The 24,961-nt window shown below is 49.3% G+C and overlaps 11 protein-coding genes across 11 annotated transcripts; 8 read left to right on the top strand and 3 right to left on the bottom strand.

Annotated features, from left to right (window-relative positions):
* Positions 1 to 458: 458 nt before the first annotated feature.
* ASPGLDRAFT_1081328 (uncharacterized protein) lies at positions 459 to 836 on the top strand. The gene has a single exon (XM_022539537.1). The coding sequence runs from the start codon at positions 537 to 539 to the stop codon at positions 729 to 731; it is 195 nt and encodes a 64-aa protein (XP_022395630.1). The 5' UTR covers positions 459 to 536; the 3' UTR covers positions 732 to 836.
* On the bottom strand, positions 550 to 1,659 carry ASPGLDRAFT_53119 (sterol desaturase family protein). The gene has a single exon (XM_022547907.1). The coding sequence runs from the start codon at positions 1,609 to 1,611 to the stop codon at positions 877 to 879; it is 735 nt and encodes a 244-aa protein (XP_022395629.1). The 5' UTR covers positions 1,612 to 1,659; the 3' UTR covers positions 550 to 876.
* Positions 1,660 to 2,755: 1,096 nt separating this feature from the next.
* On the top strand, positions 2,756 to 3,874 carry ASPGLDRAFT_53114 (YbhB/YbcL family Raf kinase inhibitor-like protein). Its single transcript, XM_022547906.1, has one exon. It carries the CDS (start codon positions 3,122 to 3,124, stop codon positions 3,722 to 3,724), a length of 603 nt encoding a protein of 200 aa, XP_022395628.1. The 5' UTR covers positions 2,756 to 3,121; the 3' UTR covers positions 3,725 to 3,874.
* A 795-nt stretch (positions 3,875 to 4,669) lies between these two features.
* ASPGLDRAFT_1081163 (putative GPI anchored cell wall protein (Dan4)) lies at positions 4,670 to 6,364 on the top strand. The gene is made up of 2 exons (XM_022539536.1): positions 4,670 to 5,839; positions 5,890 to 6,364. Exons 1-2 carry the CDS (start codon positions 4,831 to 4,833, stop codon positions 6,123 to 6,125), a joined length of 1,245 nt encoding a protein of 414 aa, XP_022395627.1. The 5' UTR covers positions 4,670 to 4,830; the 3' UTR covers positions 6,126 to 6,364.
* On the bottom strand, positions 6,269 to 6,825 carry pex4 (putative ubiquitin conjugating enzyme (UbcJ); the record flags this gene model as incomplete). The annotated part of the gene is made up of 2 exons (XM_022541556.1): positions 6,269 to 6,594; positions 6,669 to 6,825. 2 exons carry the CDS (start codon positions 6,823 to 6,825, stop codon positions 6,269 to 6,271), a joined length of 483 nt encoding a protein of 160 aa, XP_022395626.1.
* Positions 6,826 to 7,048: 223 nt separating this feature from the next.
* ASPGLDRAFT_159812 (endonuclease III domain-containing protein) lies at positions 7,049 to 8,367 on the top strand (the record flags this gene model as incomplete). Its single annotated transcript, XM_022542447.1, has 2 exons — positions 7,049 to 7,603; positions 7,640 to 8,367. 2 exons carry the CDS (start codon positions 7,049 to 7,051, stop codon positions 8,213 to 8,215), a joined length of 1,131 nt encoding a protein of 376 aa, XP_022395625.1. The 3' UTR covers positions 8,216 to 8,367.
* Positions 8,368 to 9,327: 960 nt separating this feature from the next.
* ASPGLDRAFT_53111 (uncharacterized protein) lies at positions 9,328 to 10,148 on the top strand. The gene has a single exon (XM_022547905.1). The coding sequence runs from the start codon at positions 9,336 to 9,338 to the stop codon at positions 10,122 to 10,124; it is 789 nt and encodes a 262-aa protein (XP_022395624.1). The 5' UTR covers positions 9,328 to 9,335; the 3' UTR covers positions 10,125 to 10,148.
* A 486-nt stretch (positions 10,149 to 10,634) lies between these two features.
* ASPGLDRAFT_53109 (putative DNA helicase) lies at positions 10,635 to 13,370 on the top strand. Its single transcript, XM_022547904.1, has 4 exons — positions 10,635 to 11,222; positions 11,274 to 12,760; positions 12,834 to 12,894; positions 12,957 to 13,370. Exons 1-4 carry the CDS (start codon positions 10,690 to 10,692, stop codon positions 13,039 to 13,041), a joined length of 2,166 nt encoding a protein of 721 aa, XP_022395623.1. The 5' UTR covers positions 10,635 to 10,689; the 3' UTR covers positions 13,042 to 13,370.
* Positions 13,371 to 14,002: 632 nt separating this feature from the next.
* On the top strand, positions 14,003 to 14,788 carry ASPGLDRAFT_137862 (A4/G1 family peptidase; the record flags this gene model as incomplete). The annotated part of the gene is made up of 1 exon (XM_022541561.1): positions 14,003 to 14,788. The coding sequence occupies one exon, from the start codon at positions 14,003 to 14,005 to the stop codon at positions 14,786 to 14,788; it is 786 nt and encodes a 261-aa protein (XP_022395622.1).
* A 3,646-nt stretch (positions 14,789 to 18,434) lies between these two features.
* Positions 18,435 to 20,281, top strand: ASPGLDRAFT_53107 (MFS transporter). Its single transcript, XM_022547903.1, has one exon. The coding sequence runs from the start codon at positions 18,494 to 18,496 to the stop codon at positions 20,120 to 20,122; it is 1,629 nt and encodes a 542-aa protein (XP_022395621.1). The 5' UTR covers positions 18,435 to 18,493; the 3' UTR covers positions 20,123 to 20,281.
* A 1,283-nt stretch (positions 20,282 to 21,564) lies between these two features.
* On the bottom strand, positions 21,565 to 22,230 carry ASPGLDRAFT_30215 (uncharacterized protein; the record flags this gene model as incomplete). Its single annotated transcript, XM_022543926.1, has 4 exons — positions 21,565 to 21,849; positions 21,930 to 21,953; positions 22,038 to 22,098; positions 22,136 to 22,230. 4 exons carry the CDS (start codon positions 22,228 to 22,230, stop codon positions 21,565 to 21,567), a joined length of 465 nt encoding a protein of 154 aa, XP_022395620.1.
* Between the last annotated feature and the right edge of the window lie 2,731 nt (positions 22,231 to 24,961).

The following is a 24,961-nucleotide window of genomic DNA, read 5'->3' as shown; positions in this document are numbered from 1 at the left end:
CCCTATTTAGACACGAAGACCCTGGATTGGTTCGTTTGCTTCCGATACAATACGATACACACATCAGCAGCTACAGAGAGTACAGAGTACCAAGAGCAGAGTACAAGACGTAGTTGTACGTAGTAGGTAAATATAGTTGCACAGCTGTAACGGTGCCAATTCATTGCGTGGCTGCATTCCAATGCAGACCCTGCAGATTATGTACAATGCACCAATAGATTATCCTGAAACATACGGGGCCTCGGCTTATGATCCCAAACACTCCACACCGTTATGATACAGCGCAACGGTACGGAGTCTCTAGCGCTTACTTGTACCTTTACTTGTATAGAAACCATAGCATTTGGGTTCTCTGGATATCCTTTTGTCCCCTATTCACCACTACGTCAAGATCTAACACCGCCAACGGAAACGATCACCGATCTAAACGCACGTTCCTGGTTGCGACCTTCCGTAGGGGGTTTAGTCCGAAACGAGTATTCTCCGTGTTTCATGGTATTACTAATAATTGTGCGCCACAGTTAATATCAGTCCATATGCAGTGGCGTCATTGTAATCACAACTGGACGGAGTACCCTGCGCTACGGAGTACAGCAGACCCTTATTCTTACCATATTGCAGCAAACATGTTCCTGGCAAGTCCGGTTGTATATTGGCGCTGGCAGTCTGTACTTTGTACCAAGACTCTAGGGGTAATCAGGAGGCTTGGGGTCTTGGGGGCTTGGAACTAGATCGCAGGCGTTGCTTTCATTACGAGGATGTACCCTTGGTAAACTGATAGGATAGGAATCAATTGATTCTGCTATGTACAGTGCAGATGCGGAGTAACACTCCGGGGTATATATCGTGAATGCGAACACCCATGTACAACAGCAGCTACTCCCTCTTCCTCAACCGATCCGTCCCATGCACCCAATCCAACACCCCCATCGACCCATAATTCAAATTGAACTTCTCATGATGCAAATCATGCATCCTCGCCTGTCCTCTCAAGAAATCATACCCACTATGCACCGTCGCCGTCCCAAACAACTCGTACCCCAGAAACGCCCAGAATGTGAATATATGGCTTTTCAGGATCTGCGGGGGGAGAGTTATCGGTAGAATGTTTGCGAAGATCTGTTCGATGGGGTGTGCATATTGTGCTGCCAACGCGATTGGCGCTGTGAAGCGGTGGTGTTGCTTGTGGATGCGGACGTAAAAGTATGGTCTGTGGAGAAAGCGGTGGCTGTAGTAGAAGAGGGCTTCGCGGAGGAGGAGGCTGATGATGAAGTCGCGGGTGAATTCGAGGAGGGTTGGGAGGGTGGTTTCGATTCGATAGGACGACGGGAGTCCGGCGTAGGTCGTCGCTGTGATTAGGAGGAAGTGAAGGGCCGTGGAGAGGAGTTGGTTCTTCGCGACTACCGCGACGCAGTGCCGGATGTCTTTTCCGGTGGGTTGTTTCAGGGCCGGTTGGATTTTATGACGTTGCGAGAAGGAGGGGAATAAGGCGTCGAGGGAGAGGTAGTAGAGCGATGGTAGCCAAAATGTGAGTAGTTGAACGAGGAGTGTTCCGATGAATTCGATGGATCGCGGAGCGTAGGATTCCACGATGTTGGTCCAGGCTTCCATTTTGTCCAGTTGCACAGTCGCATTCACTTGGAAGAATAGGAAGTGCAGTGACAGTTGTTGAGGCAAGTTCCTGCATTTAAATGAACTATGAAGATCCTGATCAACCGTGGGGTAATCCGAGATACGTACCTCGGTTCCTCAGATCTCCGATTTCATTTTCATTTGACTGCGAGTGAAGATCTCTTTTCTCCGTATCTGGTCGCATTCAATCCATGGGGAATTGAACGAGGAATCGCATACTTTTGTCGAAACGAGTTCTACAATATACAGAGCAATCTCCTTTTCTGAGATTCATTAGGGTATCCCTGCAGCTGGCTAGGATCATCATGGCAGGTCAGCTAGCTGTATACAATGGGAACTACATCACATGTGCTGTTGCAGTTTGGAATCGAATCGGGCAAATAGTTCTGTATAGCAAACCTATATAGCGAATTGGAGCTGGTTACATATTACGATATCGACAATCAACTTCCCTCGCCCTTCTCCCCAGCAAACATTGTCGGTTTCTCAAAAGCAGCCGCACTGGTAGCTATCCTACCAAGCAACGCCAGCAACACCTTCATCATTGGGCTGTAATCGTCCTTGATCTTGAAGACGTACTCTAGCGGCCGTGGACATGAACAGACAATGTTACCTTGCAGGCGCCAGACGTCAACCATCGACTCTACAGTATGCTTCCCCTGGCTCTGAAGAACGTCGGTGTTTCCATCGTCCGCTCTCGTCAGCCTCTAGTGCAAGGTGAAGTCCGCTATCTCACCTTGATCCAAATAGAGACTCCATCCTCGCAGTTGGTAAACGTGATCATCCATCCCTGCGGCTCGTCTTCACGGAAAATCGTAGTTTCTGTCGTTCTACTGATGGTAAGCAGTCTTTTTTTGGCCATATGCATTCTACCAAAAGATTGTGGTTGTGTAAGATTGCGAGAAGCACGTCTTTGTGCGTTCTCAGGTTGGGGGTAGCTCGGCATATTTCTTTCCTCGTTCGAAGGTGACAAAGAAAACTATAGTCAGTTTTAGCGTTTAACTTAAGTGCGATGGAAAAGGAGAACGTACAAGATGGCATGTTGGTTGAAGGTTTTATCGCTTAGGCGAGTGGTAGGAATTAGAGGACAGCAGTTAGGTGTCATCATGGAACAACTATGATCATCGTTTATTCGCATCTCCCTTCGCTTTCCCTCGTAGTTTCTCTCGCAAAGTCAGTATCACTTTTTCCTATTTTCTCATTTGCCGGTTGCTGTTGTTATCGCTCCTTCCTAAACAACATCGTACCTTCCGAATCTGGACCAGCACCTGCCATACCCGCCAGAACTGCCATAAAACCCCATGATGCGAGAAACAATCCTTTTTTTTTTTATCATCTCCTGTCATCTCCTGTCATCTTCAAGACAGTCGACAGTCAAGCTGCTTCGTTTTATCTCTGCATCGATACACTCATCGATAAACTGCTTTTATGTTAATCGATAATCAATATCACTGCCACTACCCACCGAGCATCGAGTATCGTTCGAACAATGATTCCCCTTCTGCATGCCCTGGCCTGGGCCCTCTTGGCCGTCCTCGTCCACGGTGACAGCGAGTACAGCAAACTCTTCATCAAAGGCCCGGCGTTCTCGCTCTACCCTGACCCAACCTTTACCGTGGTTAGCCCCGAACTGGGCCGGTCTGGAGCGTGGATGAGCAGCAACTACACCGCAGACGGATCCGGCCGCTTCCCGGGTCTCGAATGGAGAAGTCCCTCGCCCTACGTGAAAGAGTACCTGCTCGTCAGCGAGGACCCTGATGCTCCGCTCTCGCATCCCATCGTCCACGGTCTGTACTATGGGATTCCGCGCGTGTTTACCGGATTGGGGGATGAGGATTTCCAGTACGGGACGAAGCCGTATACGGTGTCTGGGGGTTTCAAGTATGGTGTGTGTCGCGGGGGAGGGGTTTATCTGCCGCCGAAACCTATGCCTGCCCATGGACCGCATCGATATTTCTTCGAGATCATTGCGTTGAACGAGCGGATCGATACGGGGAAGTTGGAAGCACCTGTGACGCTGGATGAGATCTCGCATGCGATTGAGGGCAAGGTGATTGGATGGGGGACGTGGATTGGGTTGGTGGAGCGATAGTGATTGTGTTGAGGATTGATATGGGTCTCATTGTTAATTGTTTGGTTCTTTGTTTTGCTGTCTTTGTTGTATTGTTATGATACCTGGTCGAGATCTTAGGATCCATGGGATGCATTCCACGTGGGGTGACTTCATGACTACTGTCTCGGCTGGATTCCAGTCTCCATAAATAGATCTGTAAGACAAGGTTATTTTCAGCACTGCCAGTCTGTGCGAGCCATGGACCAGATTAATACGAGACGGATTGAGCCGCTAGATGTACTTATAGAACCGTCGTCTACAGAAGATATGTTGTGCTTGGTACTCCGTACATACCAATTCTTTTCTACTCCGTACCCGTACTTCCACCAAAAAAGGCAGTCTCTCCACGGAGATGGCCGTAAATACTCCGCCATGGTGTATCTCACCCACCAATAGAACCATTCTCAACGAACCTTGCCTGATCTAGACTAGCTCCTCGCAGGATCTGCTATTCCCGATCTGGAGAGCTTAACCGGATGCGTCGGTCGCATTTGTCATTTCCAAAGGAGATCGTGGAATATCAATTGGTACGAGATTGGTACCGAGGACTACGTAAAATTCTGTTGAAGCTTTCCCTGTATGTACGTTGAGCCAAGATCGGTGTAACCCCTGTAAAGCTGCAACTGTAACCACAATGATCCGTGGTAGCGACCAGCATTGTACTCTGTACGTTAGCGATACGTATAAGAATAGAGTTGAAAATGAGCTGTCATCGCCACCGATAAATCCGCAGTGGAATGGACTATTGTGGACTATTGCGTAGTGTTATCGCTGGCTAAACCGGGAAAAAATAGTCCAGCGCCAACCAGGATTCCAGCAAAGTTTTTCTCTTTTTCTTTCTTTTTTTCACTCTCTCCTTATTTATTCTCTGGATGCGGTAGTGTTGGCTTTTTTTTTTTTTTTCTTTTTTTTTTTATCTGACAGGCTACACTGCTTATTCACTGCCACTGCCATTGCATCCTCCTGCATCGCATCGCATCTGTATATCCCACTAACCTCAACCTCAACCTCAATTGACCGTGAACCGGTTTCAATCCCTCCTCTCCCTCATCTATCTGGATTCAAGTACCGAGTAAAAGAGGAAAATGACTCGACTGAGCTTCGTTCTGCTCTCCCTCCTGGCATCCTCCATCGCGGCCTCCCCCACCGAACATCAACACCGCGATGACCTCCTGAACTCCCACAACGAGCACAACCTCAATCCCATCCACAACGCTCTCCACCGTCTCTCTGCTCGCTTCCGCGATGGAATCTTCCCCACTGATACCGATGCCGTGAGCGCTATCCAGCACGACGACGAATCCCTGGGCAAGCGCTTGTTGGACCTCGTCAAGAGACAAGACGTCGGAGGTAATACCACCACCACTGCCACTGATGCCACTGCTATTGCAACCACCCCTGCTTCTGCTTCTGCTTCTGCAACTTCGTCCGAGGAATCTTCTTCTGAGTCCACGTCGGTGACAACTTCTCCTTCAGACATTTCTTCGTTGTTGCCTTCTTCCGACCAGGCGTCGTCTACGGAGGCCTCTTCCGCTGATCAATCGAGCTCGACTGCGGCTTCCACTTCGGATCAAACTAGTTCGTCGGCGGGGTCTACTGGTAGTTCCAGTGCTGAGAGTACCACTGAGAGTAGCACCGCCGGGAGTAGCACCGCCGAGAGTAGTACTGCCGAGAGTAGCACCGCCGGATCTAGCAGTGCCGACTCCAGCACTACCGGCAGCAGTTCTACCGGCAGCAGCAGTGCATCGGAGACTGAGTCGTCCACGCCTGCGTCGACTTCGGCCTCGTCGACTGCTTCGTCCACTGCTTCTAGCACTGAAAGTTCCTCGACCAACCCATCGACAACCATGTCGACCTCTGCGTCGCCTTCTTCCACTTCTGCTTCGTCCACCTCGTCTACCGAGACCAGCTCGAGCACCACCAGCACCACCAGCTCTACTTCTTCCTCGTCTACCGAGACTACCACTCAACACACCACTCCATTCACCTCTACGTACCAGAGCACCACGACCATGGCCAACGGTGAGCGAAGCACTGTGACCATGTTCACTGTCGTGCATCCCACTGCGTCGACGACTTCTTCTGCGAAGCCAGGTCTGCAGACCGATACATCGGGTGCTACTACCACGAACTTGAAGCGGGAGTTCTTGGCTATCATTGCTGGTGCTGCTGTTGTTGCCATGGCGCTGTAGTCGTTCATCGTTCATTTTTGCATTCTTCGTTTTCTTTTCTGTTACTTGCGAAAGTTACATCGCATTGCATAGGCGTTGCATTCGTTCTTTACTCTAGCATGTCCGGCGTCCGACAGTCTTTCTTTAGATTCCAGTATATAAACGTGATTTCTTGTCCTTCAGGTATTACCTCCAACAGTATGATATAAACAGTGATCAGTGATTTATTATTCTCCAAACAAAAGGTACGATATAACAGTCCGTCCAAACCGTAGGGTATGATATAAACAACATCCACACATGTACATCCTCCACACCCCCCCAATTCCTTCAATACTCCATCCAAAAACAACTAACTCTCCCCAACCCATCTCTCCTCCTCCGTCCAAAACCTAACCACACTCTCCCACCCCACGTAATCCCCATCCCTCAACAACGCCGCCACATCCACATTCAACGGACTCTCGGGCCTCGGATCCGTCAACAACTGCTGAATCGCTGTCAACGTCGTCGACAGCGTATACACCGGACTCCAGTGTTCCGTGGTCAATAGTGTGAGACAGATCTCCCCCGTCGTAAACGAGATATTGGGGTGCGAGATGCGCGTGCGGAAACGGATTGTGGGAGGCGTGAGGGGGTAGTTCGGGGGGATGGTTATGTTTAGGGACCAGAGGCCGCCTGCGTTTATCAGCCTGTATCCAGAATGCGTTGCGGTTGCGTTAAGCAAGTTGTAGTGGGTAAAGTGGACATACCCTCGTACGGCGTCCCCTTGACACCCTTCAACACAGCCTCCCAGTGCAGCAGGTCATCTTCGTCGATTGGGCCGAGGTGCAGGAGTGCTTCGTTGGGGGATTTGGTGTAGTCTTTGAATTCGCGGAGGAGGCGTTGTGTTGTTGAGGGGGAGGCCATTCTCACTGTATGTGCATGTATATCTGACTGTTTGTACGGAGTATAAATAGGGAATGTAGTTGTTTATGTTGATGTGCAGGTTGTATCACTATGGGGCTGAGGCGGTGAATTCTCCCGAGGCGTGGGTCGGGTGTTCGTGGAGATTGTTACGGATGCGATCGCCATGTGATGGTCGTCCACGGAATCAACTCCATACAATTACTCCTACTCTGTGCAGAATAAAATGCGCACCTCACGAACATCACAAGAAACGACTGAAATACTACAAGCGCTGTCACCCCGTCGCACGCGCGGTTCCGCGAATCTGAACCTCCAGCGCTTCGCGTACGACAATCCGCGCGAAATCAAAGATGAGGACGTCTCGTCGCTTTCGTCGGTGAATACCGTTGACATCGAGGATATTCTCGAGCCGCCCACGAAACGGCGAAAAGCCGCCCCTGCACCCGCACCGGCGCCAGCACGCGCTCAAAAAACAAACGAAGCGCCACCACCAACCAAACGAACCCGCCGAACCCCAGCGCGAAAAATCAAGACCGATGGAGCCACAACAGTCCAACCGCCCTCCGACTGGGAGACGATCTATAATACCGTCAAGAAAATGCGGGCGATGAATCCAACCGCGCCGGTGGATACGATGGGATGCGCGGAGTTGTATTGGCGGGCGTCGTCGGTGAAGGAGCAGCGGTTTCATATTTTGATTGCGTTGATGTTGTCATCGCAGACGAAGGATACTGTTACTGCTGTTGCGATGGGGAGGTTGCATACTGAGTTGGGGGTTGTTGAGGAGGAGGATGCTGTTAAGGAGGAGGACAAGGATGCGATAAAGACGGAGGACGACGTTAAGAAAGAGGAAGACATCGAGGACGGAATAAAGACAGAGGACATCAAGAAAGAGGACGGTGAAGAAAAGCAGGCCAGCACCCTAACTCTGAAAAACATTCTAGCCGTCAGCCCACAACGCCTTAACGAACTCATCCGCACCGTCGGCTTCCACAACAACAAAACCAAATACATCAAAGCCACAGCCCAAATCCTCCACGACAAATTCAACTCCGACATCCCTTCCACCGCCCCGGAACTAATGTCCCTCCCCGGCGTAGGCCCCAAAATGGCCTATCTCTGCATGAGCGCCGCCTGGGGAAAACATGACGGTATAGGCGTTGACGTGCATGTCCATCGTATAACGAATCTCTGGGGATGGCATAAGACCAAGAACCCTGAAGAAACGAGGGCTGCGCTGGAATCATGGCTGCCACGAGATAAGTGGCATGAGATTAACAAGTTGTTGGTTGGACTGGGGCAGACGGTTTGTTTGCCTGTTGGGCGTAGATGTGGAGAGTGTGATTTGGCTGGGACGAAGCTTTGTAAGAGTGAAGTTAGAGGTAAATAGCTGGCATTTAGCATTGATGGTGATAGTGGTGACCGTAAGTGTATACAGAGCCTTAAAGGGTAGTGAATATCACGGGACCTTTGAGTGGGTTGAGCTTCCACTCACTCAACCTTTTATGGCCTCATGGCCTCCATTGGCATCTATGTTCTAACACACATCTACCTCCTCAACTTCTCTACCTACGCTGAGCACTCTATAATCTATTCTACTCCATCTACCACACCTGCCATGTCACCCAAACGCGCAAAGACTGAAAAGCAGTCATCACGCGTATGTTTCTAACGCCTGTCTTATCTCACCTGCTAACACTGCAAAGGAAGATAAAATGGATCTTGATGAAATCGAAGACGAACCCCTATCGCCCACGAAAGATCGAATGGACACCAGCCCTGACATCACCCCAAGCAACAACCGCCTCACCTTCTTTGACCTACCAGAACACATCCGAACTCGCATCTACCTCTTATCAGGCCTGAGTCGACCCTGCACGACCCGTATCGACACAAGCTGGCCAAGGAACTACCCGAGCAGAAACAACTTCTGTGAGCTGGAACGAGAGGACCTCCGCGTTTCTCGTCAGGGTAGCTACTACACCGCGGCCACGACGACTAGATTCTGCACACATCCCAATTTTCCAATGGTGCTGTTCAGGGTATCTCGACGCGTGCGTGAGGAAGCAGCGAGGATCTTTCTCAGGAATCGTTTCGCTATGCTTCTGGCATACAGGTCGGATTTGGACTACTTCCAGATGTCGCTGGGATGGGCGTTTAGCCGGTTACGGAGTTTGCACATCGAGTTGAGACCTGGGGATGGGCGGTTCCTCAAGATGTGTGGTGGAATGCATGGCACGGCGTGGAATACGTGGGCGGCGTTTTGCAGGCAGGTTAAAGGGAAGATGCCTGCTCTTGACGTGTTCAGTTTGAAGTGCAAGGTGCGGATGCCCGAAGTTGCGGATAAATTGTTCGATCATATGCAGGGTTTCCCTGAGTTATTGAGTTGTGGAATTCACTTCAACCCCTCGCCCGACGATGGGTTACAAGTCAAAGTCAGGCAGTTCTGCTGGAAGATGACGGGGAGGCTGGACCCTCCGTCGTTCCCGTTCGCGCGTCTTCCCAAGGAAATGCAGTTGCTGGTCCTCGAGTTCCTCTTGACCAACCGTCCAGATCCATACTCGCCCCGTGCGGGGAATTCGTTATCAGAGGGTTTCCGATGTCTTGAGAGCGTGGTGACCTTTCAAAACCGTCGATATCTGCGAGCCCATGACGTCCGTCCTATGATGTGCTGTGGGACGTGCTCGCCTTCGCAGGCCATGTGTTTCTGCTTCTCGCGCCAGTGCGCATTCTCCACAGCCTGCTCTTGCTTCAGCACGCCCGTACCGTACTTCCTCGTCAGCCGCGAATTCTACAACATGGCGCGCCACATCTTCTACTCGAAGAACGTCTTCGCCTTTGTCGAAGAAGACCCCGAAGATATGCTCCGCATCACACACAGCATCCCCACCCCCACATTCATGCAAATCCGACGCCTCGCATTCAAATTCCCCTACCACCACCGCATGCCCTACCGCCTCAACGCCCAAAAAATCGAAGAAACCGCCTTTCTCTCCTGGTCCGTGCTCCGTCGGTTCATTCGCGAACACTTCGACCTCCCAAAACTATCCATATCGATTATCGATGTCGGAGGCGCAGATACGTTCTCGCGGACTAGAATGATTTCATCCCGCAATCGGTACCTGCGCAAGTTACTGCTCAGTTTTGCAGATTTGAAAGGCCTGCGCGATTTCTGGGTGTTTCTCGCTGATGACCCTGGTTTTGAGGAGGAGGCGAAGGCGGTTGTACTGGGGAGGAAGGAGGCCGATGATTCGAGGGTTTATGAAGAGGATACTTTTCTTTATCGCGAGGAGTTGTGAACGTGGTGTCGGGTTATTTACGTGGCTTGATTATGATTCATGACATTTATGCAGTACTTTATTTATGCTAGAATGTATTAATAATAATATTAAGATGATTCAAAGGATTATAATTGTTTAATGAATGGTGGACTAGCGAAGCATTTAATGTTGCTGAAGTACGGGTAGGGCTGGTAAATATATATTAGTGCGTTCGCATTAAATGTTCAGCTCTGACCTGTCCTTTCCTACCGGCTATTCTGTTGTCTATCTTTTTTTTTTTTTTTTTTTTAATTTATAATACCAGGACTCTCTATTTCACACTCCCTCGAAATATGACTAGATATTTATCTTCAGGACACTGGAGTCAATCGTATCTGTGTTGATGCGGAGTATGCAAACCAAGCAAACAATGAAGTCACCGATTTCCATCGGACACCACCATCACTCAATCTCTGAATCCAATTGAGATTGTTACCACATACTATATTCCGGCTCCTTACACATTCCAATGTCATCTAAATAACCTCGAAATCCACCAAATCGATGCGAACCGAAACTGAGTAACAAACCACCAGAGAGCAACATGCCCCCCGCCCCGATCCCCCTCTTCGCCAACACCCAACTCTCCCTCCTCCACACCGAACACCAAGCCGAAATCTCCTCCTCCTCGCTCGCCAGCACAGCAGCCTCCGTTTCTCCCTCCACGCGACGAACGCTACAAGCAACCGGCTACGCGTTGACGGGGCTGATACTAAGCCAGACGAAGACAGGTCTCGGGGGACGAGTGGTTGGTGAGTTTGCGGCGGATCCGGCGACTGCTGTGAAAGGGAAGGATAAGGATGAGAAAGGTAGTGGGGAAGCGGGGTTGGGGGCGCATGGGATTCGGGTTGGCGATGTGGTGCGGGTGAATGATATTGGGTCTGGTGCTAAGAAAACTGGGAAAGAGAAGGAGAAGGATAAGGGGAAGGATAGTGGGAAAGGACTGGAAGGCGTGGTGACGAGAGTCGGGGAGAGGGCTGTTTGGATTGCGTTTGGGCAGAGGGGTGGGAATACGGGGTCGCGGTCTAGGGAGGATGATGAGGCAATTGAGGAGTTGTGGGGGAAGAAGTTATGGCTGTATGTGTTTCATTCATACTTGGATTGCGTGTGCTGACGGCGATGGTGCAGGATTAAATTGGCAAACGACGTGACGTTTCGACGGATGAACCAGACGATGGAGAAGATGACCAAGATGACGGAGAACGAACATTCGCATTTCATGCGCGTTGCGTTTGGGTATACGACGCCGTTACAGGTCGATTATGAAGCTGTCGGTGCTGTGGAGTTCACCGATCCGAGCTTGAATGACTCGCAGAAGGAAGCTATTCGATTCGCACTTGCGTCGAAGGATGTCGTTCTCATTCACGGTCCGCCGGGGACGGGTAAGACACATACTCTGATTGAATTGATCCTACAGATGGTGCAGAGGAACCAGCGGGTACTTGTCTGTGGACCGTCCAATATCTCAGTGGACAACATCGTGGAGCGACTGGCACCGAAGAAAGTCCCTGTTGTGCGGATTGGACATCCGGCCCGTCTGCTGCCATCCGTCCTCGAGCATTCTCTCGAAGTGTTGACCCACACATCTGAAGCTGCTGGTATAGTCAAGGACGTCCGCGCCGAAATTAACTCCAAACAAGCCAGTATCCGTAAAACGCGGACCGGACGAGAAAGGAGAGCAATCTATGACGACCTGAAAGAGCTACGTCGCGAATTCCGAGAACGCGAGTCCAAATGCGTGGACAACCTTGTCCGCGGGAGTAGCGTGGTCCTTTCCACCCTGCACGGAGCCGGGGGCCACCAGCTGAGGAATTCAAAGTTCGATGTGGTAATTATTGACGAAGCTAGTCAGGCCCTTGAGGCTCAGTGCTGGATTCCACTCCTATCCGCTTCAAAAGTGGTCCTTGCGGGGGATCATCTTCAGCTGCCTCCTACGGTGAAATCGACCGTGCAGAAGTCGAAGGATTCGAAAGCGCAAAAGAATGGCAATAATGATGCCAATCTCAGCCCAGAAGAGAAGGAAATTGCCAAAAGCATCTCATTAGAACGAACTATGTTTGATCGACTATTGTCGCTCCACGGCCCAGGCATCAAGAAAATGCTCACTACGCAGTATCGGATGCACGAGAGGATTATGCGCTTCCCATCCGACGAACTCTACGAGTCGAAGCTTATGGCGGGCGAAGCCGTCAAAGCCCGACTACTGAAAGATTTGCCGTATGAAATCGAAGAAACCGACGACACCAAAGAACCCGTTGTATTCTGGGACACGCAGGGCGGGGATTTCCCCGAGAAAACCGAAGACGACGACATGGGCAAGAAGGAAGCTCTACTAGGCGAAAGCAAAAGTAACGAGATGGAAGCTATGGTCGTCGCCAAGCACGTGGCCAACCTTGTGGACGCAGGCGTCCGCCCCGAAGATATCGCGGTCATCACGCCGTACAATGGCCAACTAGCGGTATTATCGCAGATGCTGCGGGAAAAGTATCCCGGTCTGGAATTGGGAAGTGTGGACGGGTTCCAGGGTCGAGAGAAGGAGGCCGTCGTGGTTAGTTTGGTGCGAAGTAACGATGAGCATGAGGTGGGATTCTTGGGGGAGAAGCGGAGATTGAACGGTATGGACCGGATATTAATTCTCACGGAGTAAGCCCGGCATGGCGGAGTACAAGGTGTTAATTTATTCAATAGTGGCCATGACCCGTCCTAGGCGTCATCTGTGCATATGCGGTGACTCGGAAACTATCAGCAGGTGAGCTGAACCCCGACAAACACCCGTCTATTGCATATTATTGACATGGTTGTCATGAACAGAGGAAGTAGTTTCCTGAAGCGCTGGATGGCATTCCTGGAGGAACACGCCGATTTACGATATCCAGATGCAGGTGAACTGCTGTGATAGACCCTGCACTCCGTGCAGAGCACGTAGTTCGGGGTTACGTCACCTTGAACAGTGTAGTTCTATTGGTTTGCATTGACCATATGGCATGGGGTAGATACTGCATGAGTTGAGACATATACCCAATCACCGTTCTCAAACGCAATACAAATTCAAACACAACGATCCTGCGGAGAACTCCGTTACCACAGATTAATACACTATCCCACAAACTCTGACAGCAGCCCGATTATATCCCGAAAATGTGAAAAGTCAACCCGACCAGATAACATCAAAGCAGCAATTCAGGCGAATGCAGAGTACTCCGAGAGTACGCAGCAGAGCAGTCAACCTGCCGAAATCGGATGATCGTCCACAGCCAAGGTTTAGCGTGGTTCTTGGCTTCAACTTTTTCGGATTGGGATCAGCACAAACTATTCCACTTGTGGAGAGTGTGAACCCGGGATTGCGGAAAGTGTACAGGGGGTTCTGCATGACCCCTGAAGACCCTGGTATATCCGGGGTGCATATACAACATAGGCGCTGGCGTTTGAACTGGGTGTAGCAATCAGACATAGTTTGCGGCAAACACGATGTAAACCACATCGCACAAGGCTTCTCCGTACAAACTCATGCCAAACCAAAGCTAGACTGTCAGTTGATCACCTCATAATAAGCTATTGTTGGTGGATCTCGTTATTACCTTTGCGTATCTCGGCAGATTAACTTCCAATAGTTCTCAGCATGTGGGTTTTGGCCATACCCATGAGCAATTTTGTCCAGTAAACCCAGTGCGAGGTTTGCCGCGTCCCGTCGGTGTCCGTGGCCTTCAGGGTAGTAGATGGCTAAGCATATATGAAGGGAAGATTTACCCTTTCCTGAGCGATTGTCAAGACCATTGAATCTCAAAAAACTCCTTACTTTTCGATCCCGATCTCATCTCTTTGTCCTCAGACCAAACACAATGAAGCTCTTCGAATCAATGAAGCTTCTCTCCCTCCTTGTGGCAGCACAGGCCACAGCCCTCCCCGTCATCAAAATCTCCGCCCCCAGCCTAAAAGACTCCTCCCCCTCTGACTCCCACAACAACACCGAGTCAACCTCCCACACCCACTCCTCCCAAACAACCGCCTACAGCAACAACTGGTCTGGCACCGTCCTCACCCAGCCCCCCTCGGGCGACGAATTCACCCATGTCTCCACCATAATCACCATCCCCAAGGTGTCCTCCGACGGGCTGGACTCGTACCAATCCGCCTCCGTCTGGGTCGGTATCGACGGCGCCACTGTCTCCGACGCTATCCTGCAGACAGGCGTTAACGTGGGCATCCTCGACGGCTCCCCGCACTATTCCGCATGGTACCAGTGGTACCCCGAGGCATCGGTAACATGGCCCGACTTCGAGCTGCAAGCCGGCGACGTCGTGGAGACAACCGTCAACGCAACCTCCAAGACCTCTGGTATCTGCATCGTCGAGAACAAGAGCACCGGCCAAAAAGTCACAAAGACCCTCGAAGCACCGAAGCCCTCGTCCACGCTCAGTGGCAAGAATGCAGAGTGGATCGTGGAAGATTTCCTGTCGAACGGGTCGCCGGTGCCGCTGGTGGACTTTGGAGAGATTACGTTTGAGGAGAGCAAGGCGGAGACGAAGAAGGGGAAGAGTGTGGGGGTGTCGGGTGCGACGCCGTATATTATGGTTATTGACGGGGAGCAGGTTAGTGAGGTGGATGTTGTGAATGACTCGCGGTTTAAGGTCAAACATACTTAATGTGATATGATGACTGCATGGCTTATGATACAGTTTAGATACCTTAATAGATAATGAATAGAAAAGTTGTCAACTATAGAGCAAATAATTCCTGTTAAGAGACGAGTTCAATAATGATTTGACTAACATCAAGTCTCCATCGTTCTGTGTTGTCCCGGCACGCGTATTCCATAGCATATCGGGTTTGCTTAAGTCCCTCGATATAATCCTCACAATAAGAAGTTTGGAGTATCACCGAACTTTCAGGCTCGTCACAACAATCCCAGGTTAGCTCTTTTGTTGCGTATGTCTGATTGCCCAACTTATATGTATGCCTCTTGTAGTTTCGAATCGTGGTGTTTTTTTGCGGAGACGAGTCATGCAAGTTGCTAGACGTGTTGTCTCCATGGGCCTGTATCAAGTTAATGACTGGCTATCGAAACATATAGATTCCCATGTGGGAGAAGCGTGACGGTTGCAGCAACGGATTAATCGGTGAGACTTTCACTTTCTCCATGTAGCATCGTCAGGCACGCTGTCTCTCATGACACGCAGAGCCCCCTGGAAAAGGCGTTGGAATGATAGCGTTTGCCGCCAAAGGTTTTATTTTTTCATATGTGGATAAACTGGTGCTCCTAGGATGAGTGCTCACAAATGAAACATCATCCAGTACAGGCGAAAAAGAAAATACCATAGTTGAATGATGTAGTCGAGGTCAACGAGCACAGAACCACAGCTACCAGAGCTAATGCTCCAACCGGGCTTGAAAAAAGCTGGTGACATTTCCGGTAATTCAAGACGGTCTCGACGGTTTCAGAGTATGTTTGATCACAAGCGTGCGAGCATAGGCCGTATCGGGAATTGTATCTTATGGGCCGCTTCTGTCCTAGTTAAACATTGCATTGTTTGTTTTACTGACTGGGGCGATGTATGGCTGCAAATACGGTTTTTCAACTACCGTTCGGCAATGTAGGTTGCTGGAAGAATACCTTGGTAATATCACGGTCTGGAACTGTAGCTTAACAAGAGGATATAGTAAGTCGTCGAAACGTTTGAGAGTTAGGAATTAGGAGGAGGATTGATTAGTCTAGTAGCTACGTAAGATATATGTGGATCAGGCTATGGCAAGGAACGGCATCGACGATACTATTGTATTCTGTGTCTGTGTAGATGGATGAGGGTGGATCTCCTCTATCCGGCAGTTGTGTATGGGCTCGCTAGTGCGGGCCAATCAGGAGCGGGGCATATTGGAGCCTGAGGCTCTCAAACAATATATCTGGTCAGTAAATATATCTGGGTACGTTCGAAGAATATAGAGCTCCTCCATTTTTGGCCAGACTGAGCACTAGCCATACTTGTCTGCATTCACCCCAGAACGAGCTGGAGAACTGGTTATGCATAATTATAATGCATAATTATTCAGCATTCATAGATCACGCGTTGCCACTCATCGTACACAACGCTCGTACTCCATATGATTACGACCTTCACACTCCGATATACTCCGACTTGGTCGCTTTCTGGCTGTTGCTCTGTTGCAAATTGGACGAACGGTGGGCTGCTTACCGGATCCCGACATTGAGCAGTTCGCCAGTCCGGTGCGACTACCACAGCTGTCGAGAGCAACGGAACATACGGATTACTGTCCCAAAGAACCAAAGAAAAATGCCTTAACTGCATATTGCTTCTTGGGGTGCATGTGAGGGTTTCTTTTTTTCTTCTCTCCTCGTGACACTCGAGGTGTTCTGGACCTTAACATGGAGCGCTCCAGAATGTATATCGGGAGGGTCATCATAACCGGGCCGGATGTATCGTAAAAGCCGTCGGCTCGGTCGGCAAGTACGCTGAGACATACGGAGGACGGGATTCTTCCAATATCAGGTTGATTCCCGATCAATCTGTGGATGTTGCCAGACATGGCAGATGACAGCAATCTGGAGATGCCATGACGTGGTGAGTCTCGCGTGGCTAACCTTGTATTCTACGGAGTAGCGATCGTTTTAGAATCTCTTACAAGGGCGAGTCATGACACAATTAAAGACGCACCATTTCCTCAAAGTGAGCAGACTTGTCAGTGCCCGACATCCTGTAGGTGCTGCCATCGTGCAAAGTATACGAGCATGATGTCAGTGTGCATTTCTGCGACGAGGAATATAACTCATCTTCCATTATTGCAGGGCATGATCGCTGCAGAATGTGATGTAGATTTCTACTTGTACGGACGACATACCCTGTATAAGGACTTTCAACGATGACATACAACACCCCATTCGGCCACGTACATAAGAATCTGGAGAATGGGGAAGCCTCCGTATGGAGTAGACTACTCCGTTCTCCAAGCGTTCAATCAACGTGTATGGAGTGCATAAGCGCAGTTAACCTCGGCCTTGTACTCGAAGTATGGTCATAACCCCAATGCCGATTCTTATGCAGATTCGTTTCATATTATGTACCATTTTTTTGAGAGCGACGAGTTGGCGTGCAATAGACTTAACTAAGTCAAGCAAGCCAAGGTAGGCCAAGCGAACAAGACCGTGGTAACTCGTGGATGTAACCAATTCCACCGTCGGGATACAAAAAGGCACCCCACCGATGGAGAAACAGATTCTTTCTCCGCAGGCCGTGCCGATTTTTTATTGTACGAGAATCCCCGAGATCGGTCCGAAGACTCTCCAATTGGCCCGAATGGCCCTACAACGCTCGCCGATCTCCGTAGTTTAGCCGGTCAACAAAGTCTCTTTTGAGTATCTGGATACGCTGGCTTGAACTCTATTGTGGAGATTGTCTGGTTCTAATTCCAGATCCCGTATAGCGTACGGAGCAGTACCGTGACCGTAGAGGCTCCCGTTGGTGCTCGTCCTTGCCCGAGTCGGCATCGGCGTCGGATGAGCATTGCCCGATCGGGATGCCGTTCGGGTTGGTTCTACAAGTACACCACCGCTGTGTCCTACTCCGGAGTACAGAAATAACGGTTTCAAGTGATTTTGAAACGGCAAAAAATGAGTTCATCGCTATGTTCATAGTCTGATATTGCTATCTAGGAACCGGATTAAGATGCTTGTAGAAATGTTCCGTACCTGTAAAAAATCTTAAACTTAACCTAGTTTACTCGCACCACGGCACGGTGATTAAAGGGGAAACTCAACACCGGCTCGGTGTCATCCCGAATAGATCCTCCGAGGTCCACCCGATGTCATGGCACTGCGCTCAGCGTTCTTGTCGCTTTCTCACCGGATTCTGTACCAGGCAAGAATCCCTGGTTTTCTCGCCATTCTGGTCAATTGCGATGAACGGTCAGCGTCAACCAGCAGTCAGAATCCCCCCCCCGTCCGTCCGGGGCACTCCAGGTTAGACAGAAATCGCAAGTTGTTGGGCTAAAAAAGAAAACATGGAGAAAGAAACGCGGAGAACGGTCACGAGGCCCAATCACCGGCCCGACTGTCATACGGTGATTCCCCGAGGTTACCAATCCTTTTCCAGTATGCTTCCAGACCCACGGTCCCTTCCCGATTTGGTACCTTGTACGGGCTTCGGGTGTTTGTGGATGCGAGTTCCATGGAGCGCGAATTTCATGGCTCTCTGTGACGCCACGAAATACCGAAAAGATGGAGGTTACTTATAATCCACGATTTCCCCCGGAATTGTTATGCTGCTCCAGACTGTCTCCCCGTCTTTTCTCTTTACCTCTTTACTTGATACCCTTGCATACTTTTTGTGTTAGTCAAGATGGTCAAAGATAGGTCCAACGCGCCTTCTCATACTGAGAACGCCTCGACAAGTTCTTCCTCGCAAGAGAAACCTCAGTTTGGACGTCTCGTCGGTGGGAAGTACTCCCAAGAGGTCAACGATGACGAGTCTTTCCCCGAATATGGTTCGCTGCAACAAGTCGACGTCGACATGCCCTTGACCTTTACCGAAACAACAAACCACAATGGCAGACAAGTTGTCATCCTCGATTTCCGGCACGGCGATCCCGAAAACCCTTTCAACTGGAGTGGCAAGAAGAAGGCCTTCCTGAGTTCGCTGCTCTGCCTCATGACCCTCTTCATCGGTCTCGCAACAACGGCCTACAGTTCCGGTATCTCGAGAATGTGTGAGGAATTCGGTGTCTCGGAAGAACTGGGCCAGCTGGGTCTGTTTTGCTTCAACTTCACCTGTGCCCTCGCTCCCATGTTCCTGGCCCCCTTCTGTGAGTTGGTCGGTCGTAAGATCGTCTACGTCGGTGGATACGTTTGCTTCGCTCTCATGTTCATTGGTCTCTCGCTGGGCAAGAACATCGCTACCATCCTCGTCTGCCGTTCCCTATTGGGTCTCTTCGGTTGTATCGGTACCATCCTGGTCGGTGGTACTTTCGGTGACATGTACACGCCCGACCACCGTGCTATCCCCATGGCCTCGTTCGCCTACATCGCTATCCTGGGCACCGTGGGTGCCCCCATCTACGCTGGATTCATCGACCAGGCCCTCGGCTGGCGCTGGGTTGAGGGTATCCAGGGTCTTGCCAACATCCCTCTCGGTATCGTCATCATTATCTTCTTCCGTGAGACCCGTGGCTCCGTCACCCTGAACAAGCGTGCCAAGGCCCTCCGCAAGGCCACCGGTGACGAACGCTACATCACCCGCACCGAGCTCGAGGCCCCCGGTGTCAAGGAGATGCTCCACAACTCGTCTGTCAAGGCCATCAAGATGCTCTTCACCGAGCCCGTCGTGTTCTTCTTCGGTCTCTGGATCGCCTTCGCCTGGTTCCTGACCTTCCTCTTCCTTTCTGTCATCCCCATCACCTTCCAGGAGAAGCACGGCTGGGGCGAGGGTGCCGCTGGTCTCCCCTACATCTCGCTCTGCATCGGTACCACCATCGGATTCGGCATGAACTTCTTCCAGATCCGCAAGTACAACCAGGTCCGCATTGCCAACAACGGCCGCGTGCAGCCCGAAGCCCGTCTCTACGGTGCCCTTTTCGGCGCCATCTGGCTCCCGATCGGTCTCTTCATCTACTCCTTCACCCAGTACGGCTACCTCGTCTGGGCCGGCCCCATCATCTCCCTCGCCCTCATCACCATCGGTATCTTCTTCATCTTCGAGTCCTGCTACTCGTTCACCTCGGACTGCTACGGCGAGAACTCCTCCTCCGCCATCGCCGGCCAGGGTCTAATGCGTAACACCCTGGGCGCCGTGTCCCCACTCTTCGCCTCGCAGTTCTTCCACAACGTCGGTAGCCAATACGCCGGGTTGATCCTAGCACTCGTCGCTACCGTTCTTACCTTCCTCCCATTCGTCCTGTTCAAGTTCGGGCCGCAAATCCGCGCCCGGTCTAAGCTTGCTAGCTCGACGACTCGGGCTATGGGTGTGGACTAATTTGTTTTTTTTTATTGCTTGTTTTTTTGTTGTTGCATATAGATATCTATTTGTTATTGAGCACTTCATGTATATATAGATATACCGACGCCCTTTGACAGGGTGTCTTGCTTTGCATGTGTACAGGAGACGGTTACGAATCAAACCGAGTCATGAACCACTTTTCTTCCTCCATAGTACAAGATAGTACAAGTATCCGTACTCTGTAGATTTACCAGAAAATTCTCCACATAAATCATGTGACTTATCTGCCAAGTGAGATATCGCCAGATGACGTCACATCCTGGCATCGTTCACCACCGGCCCAGTTTCACGTCCGACACGGAATCGGAAGATACAGAAATCGGCTTGTATCCATACGGCATCCCGAAACAAGCACTGTTCCGACTCCGAATACATGCCGGTATTTGTCGATATGTGGGTTCCCCGTACACACGGTGTAACTCCGGAGTAGTATGTAGTACATACTCCATGTGTCTTGATTCCGCATCCACTGTGGATGCTAAAGAGGAGTCTAGGTGATGGCGGTGGGTACGAGTATGCCAATGATGTTGAGTATAGTGTGACTGACGAGGTGGATGGGTGCGAGGTTTGCGGCGTTGGTGGGTTTGTTGTGTACTCCGGAGTACCTCCTCGATGTCCTTCTATCTTGATGCCTATGGCGCTATGGGTATACGCTGTGGACATCATAGTATTCTCCAGGCACCATACGCAAAGGTCAATTAAACCTGCGGACACAGGCACCAGCCTTTTCGTTTCTTCTAGGCCATTGTTTTCTCCACTGGTCTATTCCCCATCCGGAGTTCCACATCCACGAAGCCAGATAGTCTACGCTATGCCCCAAGTAACAAGTCTAGAATGACACGGATGCGAGGAAGATTATCGTATACCATCCCAGCAGCTTTCCCTCAGCAGACTGAATAGTATCTATAACTCGATTGAATGTTTTCCATCTGCATTCTTAGACACGGAAATACAAAAGAGCCTCTCAATCAAATGTGAAGAGTTAAAGCCAACGGAAAACGGACTCTACAATAACCCCAAGTCAGAACCATGTTTCTTCAAACATGCAATCCCCATCAAAGATTATCCTCCAAGTTTCAAACCCGGAGATGCGTATTCTAACCACCAACAAAGTGTTCATGCAGAGATAAGGGAGTATGAAGGCAACCCACGCAAAAGCCGTCAGGCAGCCTATACGCTTGTCTACGAAATAATTTGGGCCTTTAGTGCATACCAAAGAACAGGCCCTGAGTGTATTGACAATGACCTTAGTGCTCTAACTGACTGGCTAACATTTTGACAAGGACTTTGACGAAGATGTTGTTCTTGCAGAGAGATTCACTACCATTTTCTGTCCCACTATGGCGCTCCGGGATACCAGAAATCGACCGCGTCTCATGTTCGTAATGAGACATGATATTGAACCATAGGGGGAGGACTTACTCCATGGTGAAACCCTGACTATAGCGGCAGCTATCATTACCAGACTGGAAGAGTTTGAGGAACATAAATACATCCCAATCCTTGTTCTCTCGTTCATGGGAAGTTTGAAGGGAAGGATACTCCAGGCGTACTTTGATGGAAAGGATATTGTCATCCGGAAGACGAAGATCTACCATTTTTGGCCTCTGGATGACGCTAGAAAGTGGATTGATGTTTTTTTTACGCAGCAGACGGCCCATGTTCCTGTTGGTGATACCTTTGGATAGTAGAGTCATAGATAGCTAAATAACAGAAGGTTTGCTATAGTCCTTTATAATTGTGATTATCTCATCGTAAACTTGAATGCTTCGTCGTGACGTACTCCCACCTCATTCGAGCCCTGCATCTAGATAGCTGTAAGCAGGTACTATAGGACCAAGGTTGGCACCAGAGCCCTCCCTCATTCTCCATTCACTTTTTATCAACTTACACATGTCTTGTTACGTTCAACAATCGGCTGTTCTAGTACCTTCAAAGTACGATCTCTAAAACTGCGAGCCCAGAAAGCGACATTCACTTATTACACACCACCTCATCTCCATCAGAACATCTGTCACTAGACCCCAGAGGCCCAAGGCTTTATCAGCAGGCCAAACGATATCTATGATTTGCTTGAAGGTCATTGATCTCCATTCCTAACAAACCACACCATACCAATACAGCCAAGTGCAAAACCAGCTTCACCGTTTCACACTCTTCTTTAAATTCTAGGTCCCACCGCCAAGACGCTAGCTTAAGAAATGGGTACATTGGAATGGACCTTGATGATGATGTCTTCCATTTTATAGAGCATTTTCCAGTCTAAGACTATGCATGCTCTACCCACCCCCTCAGGGGTGGGATTTTGTTACAGACCTTATCCTGTCAGTCTCACGTGACGATGCGGGGAGTTAAGGCAGAATCATTGGGTACGCTCAATGGGATGATCAGTAAGTTAAGCAGGGATCATGGCCTGAGCATTAAGGAAGTACGACATACCTCACGTGACCTGCAGGAGGTATACAGGTATATGAGTCAGAAGTTATACTATTGGTTTTGTATAGGGTATACCAGTATACTTCGGGGATGTTATACTGATAATCATGGAGGATATATAAGGACACTCACTCCTGTACCTAGTTTAGTTCTTCGCGATTGTCTTTGTCAATAAAGCATTGGTTACCTTTCTAGTTCAGACTCGTCAGCACTAAACCAACAACTAAGTATATGTACTTAGTTGGCCTTGTTTCTCTACTTCATCACCTTATTTGGATTACTTGTTTACAGAGCCTGGCTGGGGTGATATACCAAGCAGCACATTCTTTATGGAGCCTTACTGGGGCAAGATACCATGCAGTGCATCATGACTTAGACTGAGGGGTCATTATTGATATAACGACGACGATGAAGGACACTCAGGTGAGTGCCCCAACTGAGACTTAACTAACTAGAACCTTAGGTTACAATACAAAGAGAAGCTAGGTTGTGACATAACAATCACCAGTCAGCATGAGTCTAGTCTCAGTTGACTTATTCACAATCATATTGAACAACAGCGCTACGCCTAGGTCCTCTCATGGATCTGAGGAATGTATGCCCACATACAAACAACTGTTTGGAATGGTGAGCCAGCTACAAGAAAGCATCACCACCTTGGAAGAAAGACAATTGGCACAAACAATCAAGGTCTGACCACCAGAACCTTTTGACAGCACTTGATACAAGTTGTGATCTTTCATTACCCAGTTAGACTTGTATGTCTGCATTAATCACAGCAAGCTTATATTAAAATCTGACAAAGTCTTGCTTGCAGTGACATATTTAACCAGTCCAGCATTTGATTGGTTTGAACCTATTTTACACAATTTCTAAGAAAAAGATGAAGAACATCACAATGACAATACCACTGAAATCTTCACCAATTATGCTGAATTCAAGAAATGACTCCAAGGAACATTCAGAGATATTGATGCCACATGAAATGCTGAACAAAAACTATGGTGACTAAAGCAAACCAGATAGTAACCAAACTGGTATCTGAATTTCAACAAATCATTGCACATCTGAATTGGGATGAAGAGATGTACATCACCAAATTCAAAGAAATGTTGAAACCAGAAATTCAGGAGAAGTTGGTTTGAATGGAACAACCAAGCTCCCTGAATGAGTTGTTTGAATGAGCAATCAAAATTGACAACACCCTGTATGACCTAAGAGTCAGACAGAAGGAGTCATGATATGGAAACACCTTTAGAGGAAATCCACAAACAAACTGCTACCAATCAAATGATAGACAACCAGCTCAACCACAAAGCCAAGGGTATGAAGATCCCTATGTGTGAGAGAAGGTCTATAGATAGCGCAGTGAGTGTTATGAGAAGTATATGCGTAGTATTCACGGTACTAATCGCTGATGTCCTGTCCTCGGCCATCAGCGAGGTTAAGACTTTATGTCGCGGTCATGTGATGTGCAGGTGCTTATTAACCGCACGTGCACGTTATGTACATGCATAAGTCCGCTATGCGGCTTTGTATCCTAACATGGTCCTCTTTCTTCTCGAGAGCCACAGCCTCGTGGCGTATAATAAAGCATTGAACAAATAAGGGGGAATGCATTGAGCGTGTAGACAACCGCAGTGTATAAAGAAGTCAAGAGTCACATATAAACAAAGGATTGATAGTCATTTGTTGCGCTGAGGCTGTTACCTTGTAAATTGCAAGTAGTGTGTCTATGTGAGTCACCATAGTAATTTGGTGTGGTCATGCATTTGCATTTGTTGTTGTATCACACTGCTGAATTGGGCATAGTGTTGTGCTGAGATGAGCATGTTTATGTTTGTTGTGTAGGTGTGAGAGAAGGTGTCACAACCTAGCTTCTCTTCATATCATAACCTAAGGTTCTAGTTAGTTAAGTCTCAGTTGGGGCACTCACCTGAGTGTCCTTCGTCGTTGTCGTTATATCGATAATGACCCTCCAGGTCTAAGTTGTAATGCGCCGCTTGGTATATCGCCCCAGCCAGGCTCCGTAAACAAGTAATCCAAATAAGGTGACGAAGTAGAGAAACAAGGCCAACTAAGTACATATACTTAGTTGTTGGTTTAGTGCTGACGAGTCTGAACTAGAAAGGTAACCAATGCTTTATTGATGAAGTCAATCGCGAAGAACTCAACTAAGTACAGGAATGAGTGTCCTTATATATCCTTTGCTTCCTACCATTTTGTATACCATCTGTGGTAGGACCGTGGTCGCAATATACCATTCTATCCCACGGGGGTGCTCTCAGTCACGGAGACTGGAGCTCAGGGTTATGTCTTAACTATGGGAGAAAAGAAGTGGGGCCCCGGTGACTGGAGCTTTTCAACCCACGGCGACTG

The sequence above is a fragment of the Aspergillus glaucus genome (genome assembly GCF_001890805.1).
Source record: "Aspergillus glaucus CBS 516.65 unplaced genomic scaffold ASPGLscaffold_37, whole genome shotgun sequence".
In the NCBI taxonomy this organism is placed as follows: domain Eukaryota; kingdom Fungi; phylum Ascomycota; class Eurotiomycetes; order Eurotiales; family Aspergillaceae; genus Aspergillus; species Aspergillus glaucus.
This window is presented reverse-complemented; position numbering and strand designations above follow the sequence as displayed.

What these genes read in the sequence shown, in the direction of transcription:
- ASPGLDRAFT_53111 (XM_022547905.1), top strand. Translation starts at nt 9,336, where the DNA reads ATGCAGTTGCTGGTCCTCGAGTTCCTCTTGACCAACCGTCCAGATCCA.
- ASPGLDRAFT_53114 (XM_022547906.1), top strand. Translation starts at nt 3,122, where the DNA reads ATGATTCCCCTTCTGCATGCCCTGGCCTGGGCCCTCTTGGCCGTCCTC.
- ASPGLDRAFT_1081328 (XM_022539537.1), top strand. Translation starts at nt 537, where the DNA reads ATGCAGTGGCGTCATTGTAATCACAACTGGACGGAGTACCCTGCGCTA.
- ASPGLDRAFT_53107 (XM_022547903.1), top strand. Translation starts at nt 18,494, where the DNA reads ATGGTCAAAGATAGGTCCAACGCGCCTTCTCATACTGAGAACGCCTCG.
- ASPGLDRAFT_53109 (XM_022547904.1), top strand. Translation starts at nt 10,690, where the DNA reads ATGCCCCCCGCCCCGATCCCCCTCTTCGCCAACACCCAACTCTCCCTC. An exon ending in TGGGGGAAGAAGTTATGGCT is followed by an intron (nt 11,223 to 11,273) that starts GTATGTGTTTCA and finishes GCGATGGTGCAG; the next exon opens with GATTAAATTGGCAAACGACG. An exon ending in GGAGAAGCGGAGATTGAACG is followed by an intron (nt 12,761 to 12,833) that starts GTATGGACCGGA and finishes TTTATTCAATAG; the next exon opens with TGGCCATGACCCGTCCTAGG.
- ASPGLDRAFT_53119 (XM_022547907.1), bottom strand. Translation starts at nt 1,611, where the DNA reads ATGGAAGCCTGGACCAACATCGTGGAATCCTACGCTCCGCGATCCATC.
- ASPGLDRAFT_1081163 (XM_022539536.1), top strand. Translation starts at nt 4,831, where the DNA reads ATGACTCGACTGAGCTTCGTTCTGCTCTCCCTCCTGGCATCCTCCATC. An exon ending in GACTTCTTCTGCGAAGCCAG is followed by an intron (nt 5,840 to 5,889) that starts GTCTGCAGACCG and finishes TTGAAGCGGGAG; the next exon opens with TTCTTGGCTATCATTGCTGG.